General features: G+C 39.8%; 1 protein-coding gene across 2 annotated transcripts in view; it reads right to left on the reverse strand.

Annotated features, from left to right (window-relative positions):
• PCLO (piccolo presynaptic cytomatrix protein) overlaps positions 1-12775 on the reverse strand; it is a 548662-nt gene that overhangs the window by 207533 nt on the left and 328354 nt on the right. For both annotated transcript variants that reach the window (XM_038373536.2, XM_038373500.2), the window contains exon 8: positions 6885-7021. In XM_038373536.2, the coding sequence (XP_038229464.1) occupies positions 6885-7021 (137 nt within the window). The remainder of the gene's footprint in view (positions 1-6884; positions 7022-12775) is intronic.

Here is a 12775-nt window from a genome sequence, read left to right on the forward strand (position 1 = left end):
ATTTAACATACTTATCATTTTAAGGGGTTTCAGTAAATGGATGTATTAGAAATGGGGGATCAGCTCAGACAAAATAATTTACCTGAAACATCACTCTAACCTTTAACTGAACTCCAACACCTCAGCCATTCTGCATTTTACATACAACTAAGCACAAAATGATGGGGTCTAAATTAGCTGTTACCAATCAAAGAAATCTTGGAGTAATCATGTATGGCTCTCTGGAAACATCTGCTCAATGTTCACCTCTATCAGGAACCATTAGAAAAGGGATAGACAAAAAATATCACAATGCCACTGTATAAATCCATGGCATGCCACACTTTGAATACTGCATGCCATTCAGGTGGCCCCATCTCAAAAAACTATATTAGAATGGGAAAAGGTACAGAGAAGGGCAATACAAATGATTAGGGATGTGGAATAGCTTCCACATAAGAAGAGATTAAAAAGACTGGGACTTTTCAGCTTGGAAAACAGACGACGAAGGGGAGATATGATGGAGGTCTATAAAATCATGAATGATGTGGAGTAAGTGAGTAAGGAAATGTTATTTACCATTCATGTAACACAAGAACCAGGGTTCACATAATGAAATTAAGAGGTAGCAGCTTAAAAATAAACATAATGAAGCACTTCTTCACACAAAGCACAATCAACTTGTGGAACTTGTTGACAGGGAGATGTTGTGAAGGCCCAAACTATAACTGCATTCAAAAAAAAAAAGAGAAGTTCATAGAGGATAGGTCCAACAATGGCTATTAATCAAGACGGTCAAGGATGCAATCCTATGCTCTGTGTGTCCCTAAACCTCTGACTGCCAGAAGGTGGGACTTTAAGAGAGGTGATGGATCACTTGACACTTGCTCTGTTCTGTTCCTTTCCTCTGAAATATCTTGTACTGGCGACTGTTGGAAGACAGGATACTGGGCTAAAAGGACCATTGGTCTGATACAGTATGGCCATTCTTATGTTTTTATTCCAGCATGAGTGAAATGCCAAAATGCAGCGAGGAAAACCATCCTCATCTTTCTGACCTGACCAGAAAGTATATGAGGAGAAAAGCCTATCCCCAAGTGATTATCACTGCAATTTTGGAGATGAGAACTTTTTATTACTGTTTGACTATCACTGATATATTAGGAGGGGTGGGGGGAATGTGTTTGCACATGTTTATGCTTGTATGCGTGTCCAAAATGAAAATCTGACTGCATCATTCTTTTCCTATATTAGCCTTCGTAGTTGAGGAAAGACTTGCTGACAGAAACCATAATGGCAGAAACTTTCGCTGTTGTTTCATTGTTGTTTTGGGCTTCATGTTGGGTTTATAAAGGCCGATTCTGGAATGGGAAAGTTCTATTCTCAAATCCTCCATCCTTTACCTACTTTTCTTGCCTTAACCCATCCTTTTTCTTCTTCTCCCAGTTATTATTCTGTGGCTTTTTACAGGCTGTCTACTCCTTTACTCCCCTCTCTCTCCTCCCTGCCCCCATACTCTTTAGCTGGTCCTCCCTCTCCCAGAGCACAAAGTAACCTCCCCCTTCAAATTGCTTCTTCAAAACTCATTGCATTTGCCTTGCTGTACACCCATAAGCAACACTGGTGCTATTAGTGCCAGCTTTGGCAACCTAATAATTAAAACAGAGACAGAGAGAGAACTAACAACAAATATAGGAAACAATAGGACTTTCTCCAGGACAACAGTTCTTTCCATTGCTGTGGCTGTATTCCCTTCCCATATTTTCCTATTGTTTCTACCTCCTCTTTTTCCTATCTTCTCAACCTTCATGATCTGTTCTCTTGCCTATGTGCTTTTCTAAATTATCTATGTACTAAAGTCCATGATGTATCCAAAGCCCATTTAAGTTAATGGGAGAATGTCTTTGAATTCAACAGGCTTTGGATCAGGAATTAACCTGCTATCATCACTTTCAGAGCAGCTGCCTGCTAGGGTCCTGTTCTCTTACACTAGCACACTTTTTGGAGCTATATAAATAATGCATGATAAACAATAGTAAGAGGACCTTGGACCTTGTGTTTGGCTGAAGTTTCTGGTCCACTGGCAGAGACTCAGCAGCTGCTGCTGCAAAGAGTGGGACTGGAGGGATCAATGAGAGAAATCAAGGTGATGCTGTCGGTCAAATACTCAGTGGATTTAAATAGTACATTTGCCATCGTCAGGTAAGCAGCCCAGATTTCTGTACTGGGAGACACTAGCTCTTATGATCCTAAAACTGCACTGTAATTTCATTATATTTAAGAATGTTAAGTAACACCAGGAATGTTGCTGTGGAAACTAATGTACTGTAATATTACTAGAATCATATCAGATTAATCCACTGTGCCATATCATAACAAATCCATGGCAACTGATGACTTTTAGGATGACACTAGACTGCACAAAATTCCTGCTCCAAAAGCACTGGGCCGTGCTAAAGGCGAATCTCTGTTAGCTGTTAGTTATGTAATTCCATGCAGTAAAAGTCACACATAGACACGAAGCAGGACACTTATAGTATTTTAGTATGGTAGGTGGGATTGTAAAATATTTGGATTCTTTTAAGATAGAAAGAAGAGAATGAGAATTTGTACTGGAAAGTGAAGCCAGAAGTTTCTCACTCATTGACTTGGGTACAAGCAGGCTACCACCGCTTCTGCAAACATCCATACTGCCAGTTTGAGATCAGTGAGAAATCTTTAAAGGGCCTGATTTTCAGAGGGTGGTTGCTCAGCTCTTTGTGAAAATCAGACACTTAAAAAAGTCAAGTTAGTTAGCTGAAGTCACTAGCCAGTTTTTGAAAATCTTGGTCTGAATTTAAATTGATAAAAAAGAGAAATTGCAACCAAATGTAACCAAAGAAATAATCTACCAAGGACTTATTGTAAAAAAGAGTTCCACAAACATTCACACCAATTTGAAACTGAATTCTCTTCAGCTGTGGTTGCACTTTTCTTCCTTTTCTCTTCCCATGAATATTTGTCCAATGAGATTCTATTTGTGTAACTGCTTGCAGAAGGCATCTGGGACCGACGACCTCTGAGAAACACTTCACGTGCTACAGGATGCAGAGTTGTAGAGGCAACAGGTGATCCCCCTTCTGCATCAGTATTGAAACAATGCCCCAGCAGGGGATAATGGGTAAAGGAGTTTGAAACAGGAGGAGGAGCTCTCTCCACACACCAGCCTAGACAGAGAGAGGGCCAGGGGTGATGGAACCAGGGACCAGGTGTGTGGAGGGTGGAAGGACTAGTGTCTATGCAATATAAATATTGTGGGGGCTCTGCACCCAAGTAAACTTGCATATGCCCAAGGTGGGCAGTGGAGTGGGCAGAGGTGACAGTGGGACCCAGAGGAGCTGGAGGGCACTGTGGGGGTAGGGATGTGGCTGGGGAGCAGGATCCCAAATGGCTGGAATAGACTGGGGGGAGATAGGAACCTCGGCTCCTTTTTTCCCAGACTAGAGCCAGCGGCTTCCCCACCAGCCAAGTCTCAGTGCCTCCACTCACCCCCCACATCTGCTCCGCACAGTTGCAGGGAGCTTTCACTCCCTCTGTAGAGAGCTGTGGGAGAGCTTTCCTCCTCTAAATCAGTGAGAGGAGGGGGTACTCTCCTTGTGCTTTAGCTCCCTATTGCAGCATAGAATTATATAAGTATAACACTAGAAGAGACCTCAACTGGTCACCTAGTCCAGTCCTGTGCATTTAAGGCAGGATGATGTAATAACTAGACCATTTATGACAGGTGTTTGTCTAATCTGTTCTTAAAAATCTCCAATGATAGAGATTCCACAACCTTCCTAGGCAATTTGTTTCGGTTCTTAACTAGCCTGACAGGAAGTTTTTCCTAATGTCCAACCTAAACCACCCTTTATTTAAGAACATTGCTTCTTGTCCTATCCTCAGAGATTAAGGAGGACAAAGGTTTCACCCTCCCCTTGTAACAATCTTTTATGTACTTGAAAACTGTTATGTCCCCCCTCTGTCTTCTCCTCTTCAGACTAAACAAACCCATTTTTTTTCAATCTTCCCTCACAGATCCTGTGTTCTAGACCTTTCATCATTTTTGTGGCTCTCCTCTGGATGGTCTCCACATTTATCCACATCTTTCCTAAAATGTGGCACACAGAACTGGATCCAGTACTCAAACTGAGGCCTTATCAGCGCAGAGTAGAGTGGAAGAATTACTTCTCATTTCTTGCTTACAACACTCCTGCATACGTCTCAGAATGTTGTTTGCTTTTTTGTGTGTGTGTGGCAACAGCTTCACACTGTTGACTCATATTGAGCTTGTGACCCACTATAATTCCAAGATCCCTTTTTGCAGTACTCCTTCCTAGGCAGTCATTTTCGTTTTTCTATGTATGAAAGTGATTGTTCCTTCCTAAGTGGGCTACTTTGCATTTGTCCTTATTGAATTTTATCCTATTTATTTCAGACCATTTCTCCAGGTTGTCCAGATCATTTTGAATTTTAATCCTACCCTCCAAAGCACTTGCAACCTCTCCCAGCTTGGTATCGGCCGCAAACTTTAAAAGTGTACTTTCTGTGCCATTATCTAAATCATTGATGAAGATATTGAACAGAACCAGATCCAGGACTGATCCCTGCAGAATCTGACTTGATAATTATCCTTCCTTTAATCTCTGGTTAAGGGACAGCATGCTGATGAAGGTGCCTTGTAGAGCTGGTCGGAATTTTGGGGGGAAGAAGAGGTACATAGCTCTACAGAAAATTTTTACAGAAACTAAAATCTCATTTTCATCTAAATTTTTAGCAGAAAATTTCAATTTTCCATTATAAACTGAAAACACAAATATTTTTGGCCATTTTTTTTCTTTTTACTCTTTTTAAAGGCATTTTCCACAAAAAAATTCCAAAATAATATTTTGACTATTTTTGGACCAGCTCTAGTATCCTGCGTCTTATATGAGATGAAAAACGAAGGATAAGATTATGGAGGGGATGGTATGATGAGATTGCTTACAATGGGATATGGCCCATCCACAACTCCTATTAGCTAATATCTCCAACAACTGGAGATGGAACACTAGATGGAAGGACTTAGAGTTATTTCAGATAATTGTTTCCCAGGTGTCTGGCTGTGGCTCTCACCCACCTGCTCAAGGTCTAACTGATCACCATTTTTGGGATTGGGACACATTTCCCCCCCAGGTCAGATCGGCAGAGACCCTGGGTTTTTTTCATCCTCCTCAGCAGTGTAGGGAGTGGATCACTTGCTGGTTTGAACTAGAGTAAACAGTGGATTCTCTGTAATTAAAGTCTTTTAAATCAAGATTTGAAGACTTCAGTAACTCAGACAGAGATTATGGGTCTTTTACAGGAGTGGGTGGGTGAGATTCTGTGGCCTGTGATGTGCAGGAGGTCAGACTAGATGATCATGATGATCCCATCTGGCTTTAGACTTTATGAGACCTGGCCACTGTTGCGATTAACAACCCTATGGGACTTCTGAAAAGTATAAATGCTATAGGATTTCAAACATTGGGCAATCTTCCACCCTTGCCTATGAAGGAGAGTCCAATATAATGTTAACTCTTGTCCTGGACAGAAACAATTCTACAAGTGTGTGTGTGACAGAGGGAATCTAAGTTGACATTGGGATGCTGCAATGACCAAACACAGTCATATATATTCTAAAATAACCCATCTTTCTCAATGGGATTATAGGAGGTAGGTATATATTTTGATCAATGCTATTTACAGATCTGGAGCCTCTAAATTCCAATTGTCCTGCAGCAGATCTGGCCTGCAGGGTGAATTCTACTGAATAACATTAATGTCCTATAAAAAGACCCTTTCTTCCAGCAGAACAGGTGAAATTTTAAGGCTTCAGCAAAATGTAGTCTGGACTGGGCAAACTCTAGGCTGGAGAATAGGCAAAAGAGCAAAACATATATAGTGTCCTTTATTTATAAGAAGTGATTGAATTAATACCTTTATATTATTATTAATTATTATTATTAATAATTAATACCAAGTATTAATAATTAATTAAAAATGAATTTACTCATGAAGAGCCATTCTGCCATCAAACTGCAACTAAAACTCTCACTGACATAGACAGGATTTCTGTAGGTGGGAGGATAGCAGAACATGCCCTTTAAATATTATCTAAGGAATTAAGAGTGGCATATTAACTCATGTGTTAGTTGTATGTAGTTAGTTTGTTTGTAATTCTGCTTTCATCTGCATCCATGTCACATCACTGGAGCCAGGATAGAATCTGAATATGTGTGTATGATAAGTGTGTATGATAGTCAAAGTAGCAAGTGAAACACATAGGGATCTACTGATCACATGTTTAAACTTCAGTGATGCTAATGGGATATATGAAGGCGAACTAGATGGCAAAGTGAGCAAGTTTAAAACACTTTGATCAATGTTATATCTCAGTATAATTAATAGGCCAAATTCTTGTTACCTGTGTGCAATCCCATTGATTTATTCAGTGATTCATCATTGATCTATAGGAATTACACACATGTAACATAACAGAATTCACTTCCATTCATAATAACATCTCAAAGTAAATCCAGCCCTATTTCTAAGAACATTAAAAAGCAGAGTCTTAAATCAGGTTGGGTTAAAGTCAACGTCCAAAGTAAAACTGGACTAGACTGAATCATTCTGTGTGGTTGTATCCGCTGCCTATGTAATTCCAGGTGAGCAGGTTAATTCTACCCACAAACTGTTTAAGGACAAAACTAATCCTAAAGAATACAGATCATAAATAATACTGATGGTTTCCTAAGCTGCTTAAAACGTAGCTGGATTTTGATATATCTAGTGGTCCACATGTAACAGGATAGTATGATTTAACAAGCTTTTTACAGAACATTCACAAAACTATAGACACATCTTACTTGATCTTGATGTTGACTTGGTGGTCTGGAGTGGGACAACTTCTCTTGCAGTTTTCTGTCAAAGCCATGTCCGTTCTCCAGACGAGACTCCCTGGGCTTGTCAAACCAATCTGTCTCTTCACGGCGGAGGTGATAGGCTTTGAAAACCAAGGACATGTCAAATGTTCTGACTCAGAGCGGAGAGAAGGGCAACAGTTTGGCACACAGCAAACATGCACAGTGGTTATTAATTGGCCATGCAGCTCAAGCAAATTTACAGGCAAAGCTGAAGACAGACTAACTCAAGTAAAATTAAGTAGTAAGTGGCAGAGGAGACAAGAATGAGATCCCATCTGTGTTATAACTGACTATGGATATTTAATAACAAGAAAAAAACAAACAAGTATTGAGTGCCATAACCATTTCCTCTGTCTGGGTGCTTAGAAATATACTGCAGATTTCACACATTTCTGAGGGTTTGTCAACACTTAAAATGCTACAAAGGCACAACTGCGCTGTTGCAGCTGCCCCACTGTAGTGCTTCAGTGTAGACACTACTTACGCTGAGAGGAGGGGTTCTCCCATTGGAGTAGATAATCCACCTCCCTAAGAGGCGGTAGCTAGGTCGAAAGAAGAATTGTTCTGTCAATTTAGCGTTGTCTAAATTGATTTTACACAAGGATTTTACATAGTTAAACCAATCTAATTTTCTAATGTATATCAGGCCTGAGATGTAGCTGAACTTTTATGAATCAGTAGTTATAGCAGTGACTTCTTAACAGACTCTGCGTCAAAGGACATCTGTATGTTCAAGTTTCTTCGGAGAGCCACTACAAACTGTTCTATGAAAATGGAGTCTGCTTAACTAAAGCATTGTTCATCCCAAAACACAGACTGAAGAAGAAGAAAAGCTCACTTTATAACATGGTGGAGAAATGCTGCAGGAATTCTCATTTTAAATCCCATTGACTGGGTCTTGCTGTACATCTTCGTTTATACATTATGTACGTTTCTTGTAAACAGAATTCCAATCAGGTTTTATAGTGTGCAAGGAAAGCAGGATGGAACCCTACTGGCCTGATTCTCCTCCCATTTAAACCAGTTTTACACTGGTGTAAACCCATTAGGCAAGAATCTCAGCCGGTGTAAATGAGCATTGCCTCATTGAAGTCAAATGAACTATGATGACTGATTTTGCCCGTTCCTTCTGATTTCCACCAGTGTGAGATCACGAGCTATAAGTTAAATACTATTTTTATTATACAACATACAGATTTTCTTCTGCATGCACACATATCAATACAAAACAAGATAAACTGTAGCTAAGTAGAATCCCATGGAACATCTGAATTTCATGTCATAATAATCATTATAAATTTAGCATTGGAAAAAGACATTATTATTTTAGCAAAATCACCAGGAAATTACAAAACTGAAATAAGGTCAGCTCTCGCTATAGTAACAAGAGTAAATGCAGTTGTTCAATCCCATAAAAAGAAATTAAAAATGCAAAACATTAATGTATTTTTTTCTATTTCTAATTCTTTGGTAAATATGACCTGAATGGCTCACAGAAGTTTGAAAAAACTAAACAAAAAACATGCAACATTTTAGTATAACAGAAAGTTATAAATGTGTGTTATTTCCCAAACACAAAAGGGAAAGGTTAGCTATATATAAATGGATCTTTTAAGGCACATTATATATGAGGTTAAAAAAATATAAACACATTTTGAAATACTTTTGCCATTAAGGTCTTTAGGACAAATGTATTTTGGGACAAATATTACGAGGTCAATTTTTATCCTGTATGTGCACAGATCCCTATTGTTAAACTGTTTGACAACATTATTTATCCAGTAGACCAGCATGGATACAATAAAATGAGATATCAAATGTTGATGTTTGTCCAGATAGTGATTAACTGCTTCTAATGAGCCATTGTCATCTATTATGTAAATATTCCATAGTTTGCAGATTTGCTGCAAATGACTGATTGATTGCATTTATCAGGCTGCCTTATAACTCAGCTCATAATGAAACTTCTGATCAAATTTTCTGCTTAAAAACCAAAGGCCCTGTTCTGTTCCAAGATATTAATTCTGAATACCACCATCTGTTTCACCATCTAATCAGGAGAAACCCTGAAACAGAGTCTCTCTCACACAGTTAAAATAATCTTTGCTGGCCTTCTCCCTTCAGAAAGTTAGCATGCTTGTGGAATTCCCTATGAAGACTTATGGATCAAGCTGTGTTTCTGTCAAAGGTGTCATGAATTCTATGATTTTTTTCAAGTTTAAAGAAACTATTGTGAACTTTTTGTTTGATTATTTGGGTATTTTGAATGCGGTTGGGTGGGTTGATTGGAGTCGGGAATTTCACTGACAATATTGATAGCAGCCATTTTAAACCCTCAGCTGCATAAGAAGTTATGGCCCTGATCCTGCGACAGAAAGCACACAGATTGACTACTGCACCTGTACAGAGTCCAACTGAAGTCAATGGGGCCCTATGCTGGTAAAGCAGTTCCTCTCCCACACTGTTAATTGCATGATCAGGCCTTATATAAGTGTGACCTCAGTAAAACCAACGTGGCATCAAAAATATTAGATCACTTAAAGGTTAGTAACTACTGTAACTTCTGCAGTTTCTTCCTCTCCCAGGATATTTTTTGTTAGTGGCTTGAAAATATTAAAAAAATTAGTTTCATGATTGGCTTATAAAAAACAGCAGTGGCAGCATGGCGGTGTCTACAGAGACAAGGCGTTTTATGGCCTACGTGTAACAAAGCATGTCAGCATGCATCCACCTACACAAACCTACACCTACAAGCCCTTTATCCTCAGTGGGGAAAATCAGTAGGAGGAGACAAGATCATATGCTCTAAACCAGCGGGGCATGGTAAAGACACAGTGTTCATCTCAGACTTCTGGAATTTCCTCATATCTGAGTGGTAGGTTTTCCAAATTTACCATAGGATTAACACTAATAGCCTCATATTTAAACGGGGGGAAATCTCTCTGAAAAGGGAACCATTAGGATTTAAATTCTCAGAGGTAACCAATAGGGACTACTCATGTTAATAAAATTAAACAATGTTTGCAGGATTGGGACCTTAATATTTTCATACATATTTAATAATCTATGGGATATAATCAATGTCTGGCAGTTTTGGGTCAAAACATATAAAATCTGAAGTTTTATAGAGGTCAGGACAATGATTTTATGTTTTATGGAGGTGAGGATGTAACATTTCTTGGCTACTCATTGTAAATTAACTTTACCTGATCAAAACATTTGCAATTGTACTACAAATTAGGAAACTTCAATGAGCTCTTTAGCAAGAACACAATTGCTCTATGACACAAGCATATATAGATGGTCTGTATAGATGTAACATTGTTAGTTCATGGTCTACAAAGCATTGTAGGAATTATTCATAATTTAAAAATTTATAAAGAAGGGAGTTTCCAACATATTATGAGGTATGTGAGAGGAAATAATTTGATCACATAATGCAGTTTTAGCTAGCTTAGGGCCAAGATTTGAAAAAAAAGGTTAAAATTAGACTTCTAAATTCATAGCTAGGCACCTAAAGAAGTAACCTGAATTTTGAAAGTGCTAAGCATCCACTGATTTCAATGCCAGCTGTTGGGTGCTTTGCACTTTTGAAAATTATTATACTTATTTAGCTGCCTAAGTATGAAGTCTGGAGTCCCACTTTATGTGCCCAATTAATTTTTTTAAATATTGATCTTGTGGATTATGATTTATTACAATGGGTAAAAATAGCACTACTTTTAAATATATTTGTGTATATTACTCATATAAATGGTCTGGGCTCAGAAATTGCATTTCTACTCCTGTCTGCTACTGCTATTGTATAGGCATTCCATAAGACTAACAGAACCTCAAACAGAATTCTCTCTTTTTAGGGAGCAAAGATATTTTAAAATCAGTATTCCATATTACTTGTACCGAAAAATTGCCTCTAGCAGAAGAAATGGCAGTCTTCTTTGGCTAAAAAAAAAAAAAGTCATTTTTAGAACTCTGATTAGGACTGACTGACGAATTGAAATTACATCCATGCAAAGAGATAGATTTAAAAAAAAATACAAAGTGAGTTCTTTTATATTGGAACTGATTTCCCTCAGACAATATGTTGTAATACTCCGAAGTAACTGTCCAAAACACCACACTCTGGGCTTGTTTAGATGAAGACTTCGGGTATGCCTACACTACCCTGAGCCAAATAGGTAGGTAGACCTATATTTTAGGTGTAGACAAGGGTTAAAATGAGCAGCAACCTGGGTGTAAATCTACAGTGCATTAACATGCTGCACACTAGCTGGCAGTGTGGACTCTGCTACCGCACACTAAAAGTTCCACACTAAAAGTTCCCTCATACACATTGACCTGCTTTCATTTCAAAGTGGAATAGATCAAAGCGCACTAGCAAACTGTTAGTGAGTAACAGAAGGGTCCACTTGGACAGTTAGTGTGCGGCGTACTTGTTGCATTGTTGATTTACAGCAGAGCTTGCTACACAATAACTCTTCTGACTGCACCATAGAGTGTGTTTGTATGGGGTTTTAGACATTCCTGTACAACAGTGTTCTCAAACCTGGGACACTGCTTGTTCAGGGAAAGCTCCTGGTGGGCCAGGCCGGTTTGTTTACCTGACGCATCCACAGGTTTGGCCCATCGCGGCTCCCACTGGCCGTGGTTCGCTGTGCCTGGCCAACAGGGGCTGCGGGAAGCGATGGCCATTACGTCCCCTCGGCCCGCACCGCTTCCCATAGCCCCCATTGGCCAGGCACAGCGAACTGTGGCCAGTGGGAGCTGCGATCGGCCGAACCTGCGGACGCAGCTGGTAAACAAACGGCCCGGCCCACCAGGGGCTTTCCCTGAACAAGGGGCATCCCAAGTTTGGGAAACACTGCTATACAACATTGCATCACTGATCAAAGAAAAGAGTCTCCTTCCAGTCTTTACTTTATGTCCAATTTGTATGGATTTCCCCACGTCCACCAAGTTATTTGGTTCTCGTTGATACCCCATACGTTCCATTCATATTTTCATCTAATATCACACGCAGACTTATTCCCATATTTTCCGCATCCAATCAGAGCATTTGCCCATTCCTTCACTAGCTTCCTCTCAAGTCCCATATAAAGTTCGTGCTTCACCACTGTGGCCCTCAGACAACTCTGTCATTACCAGCATCTTTGTCCTCACCTCCTCCTATTACTCTTCACGGTACCTAGGCCATACCCACCCTGCCCTCCTCAATGCCCTCTGTGTCCTTCTCAAATTCTCTTCTTTATGCATTCTCTCCTCGGTGTCCCTTAGACTCAGAACTCCCATCTCCTCCTCTCACACCAACTTCCAACACATTTCTTCCACAGAGAGGACAATCCACAAAAGGGAAGAACTTTGCCACTGACTTTGAAGGGTGTGGGATTGGGTTGGTCCATCTGCTTTGGAACTCCTTCAAGCCACATGCAACACCAAGCACTCAAAAATAAAATCATCATTAATACTCCTGCCTGTGAATGTGTTCCCTTACTGTGCAGGAATAATACATAAGCTGCACAGGAAGTCTGATGGCTACATATGATTCCAGAGGGCAACAGATCCATGAGTGTCAAGCACCAGTAAGCTAGAAAGTGTCTTCAATAAAAGGAATGGTAGAGAGCCACCTGTTTAACGAGACTTATTTTTTGATTGCCTCCAGAGTGGAGTAACCAGATCTTGGATTTGAAAAGCCAGGGCACCTGTCAAGGGGGAGAAAATGGTTGTACAGGGGATGGGTTTGGTGAGAATTAAATAGAAGCCCACTACTTCCTTTCCTCTGCCAGGACACTGCTCCTGTTCCTTCCTAGCCACCTTATGGTTTTGACTCTCTGGGC

This window comes from Dermochelys coriacea, chromosome 1, assembly GCF_009764565.3.
Source record: "Dermochelys coriacea isolate rDerCor1 chromosome 1, rDerCor1.pri.v4, whole genome shotgun sequence".
Taxonomy (NCBI): Eukaryota; Metazoa; Chordata; order Testudines; family Dermochelyidae; genus Dermochelys; species Dermochelys coriacea.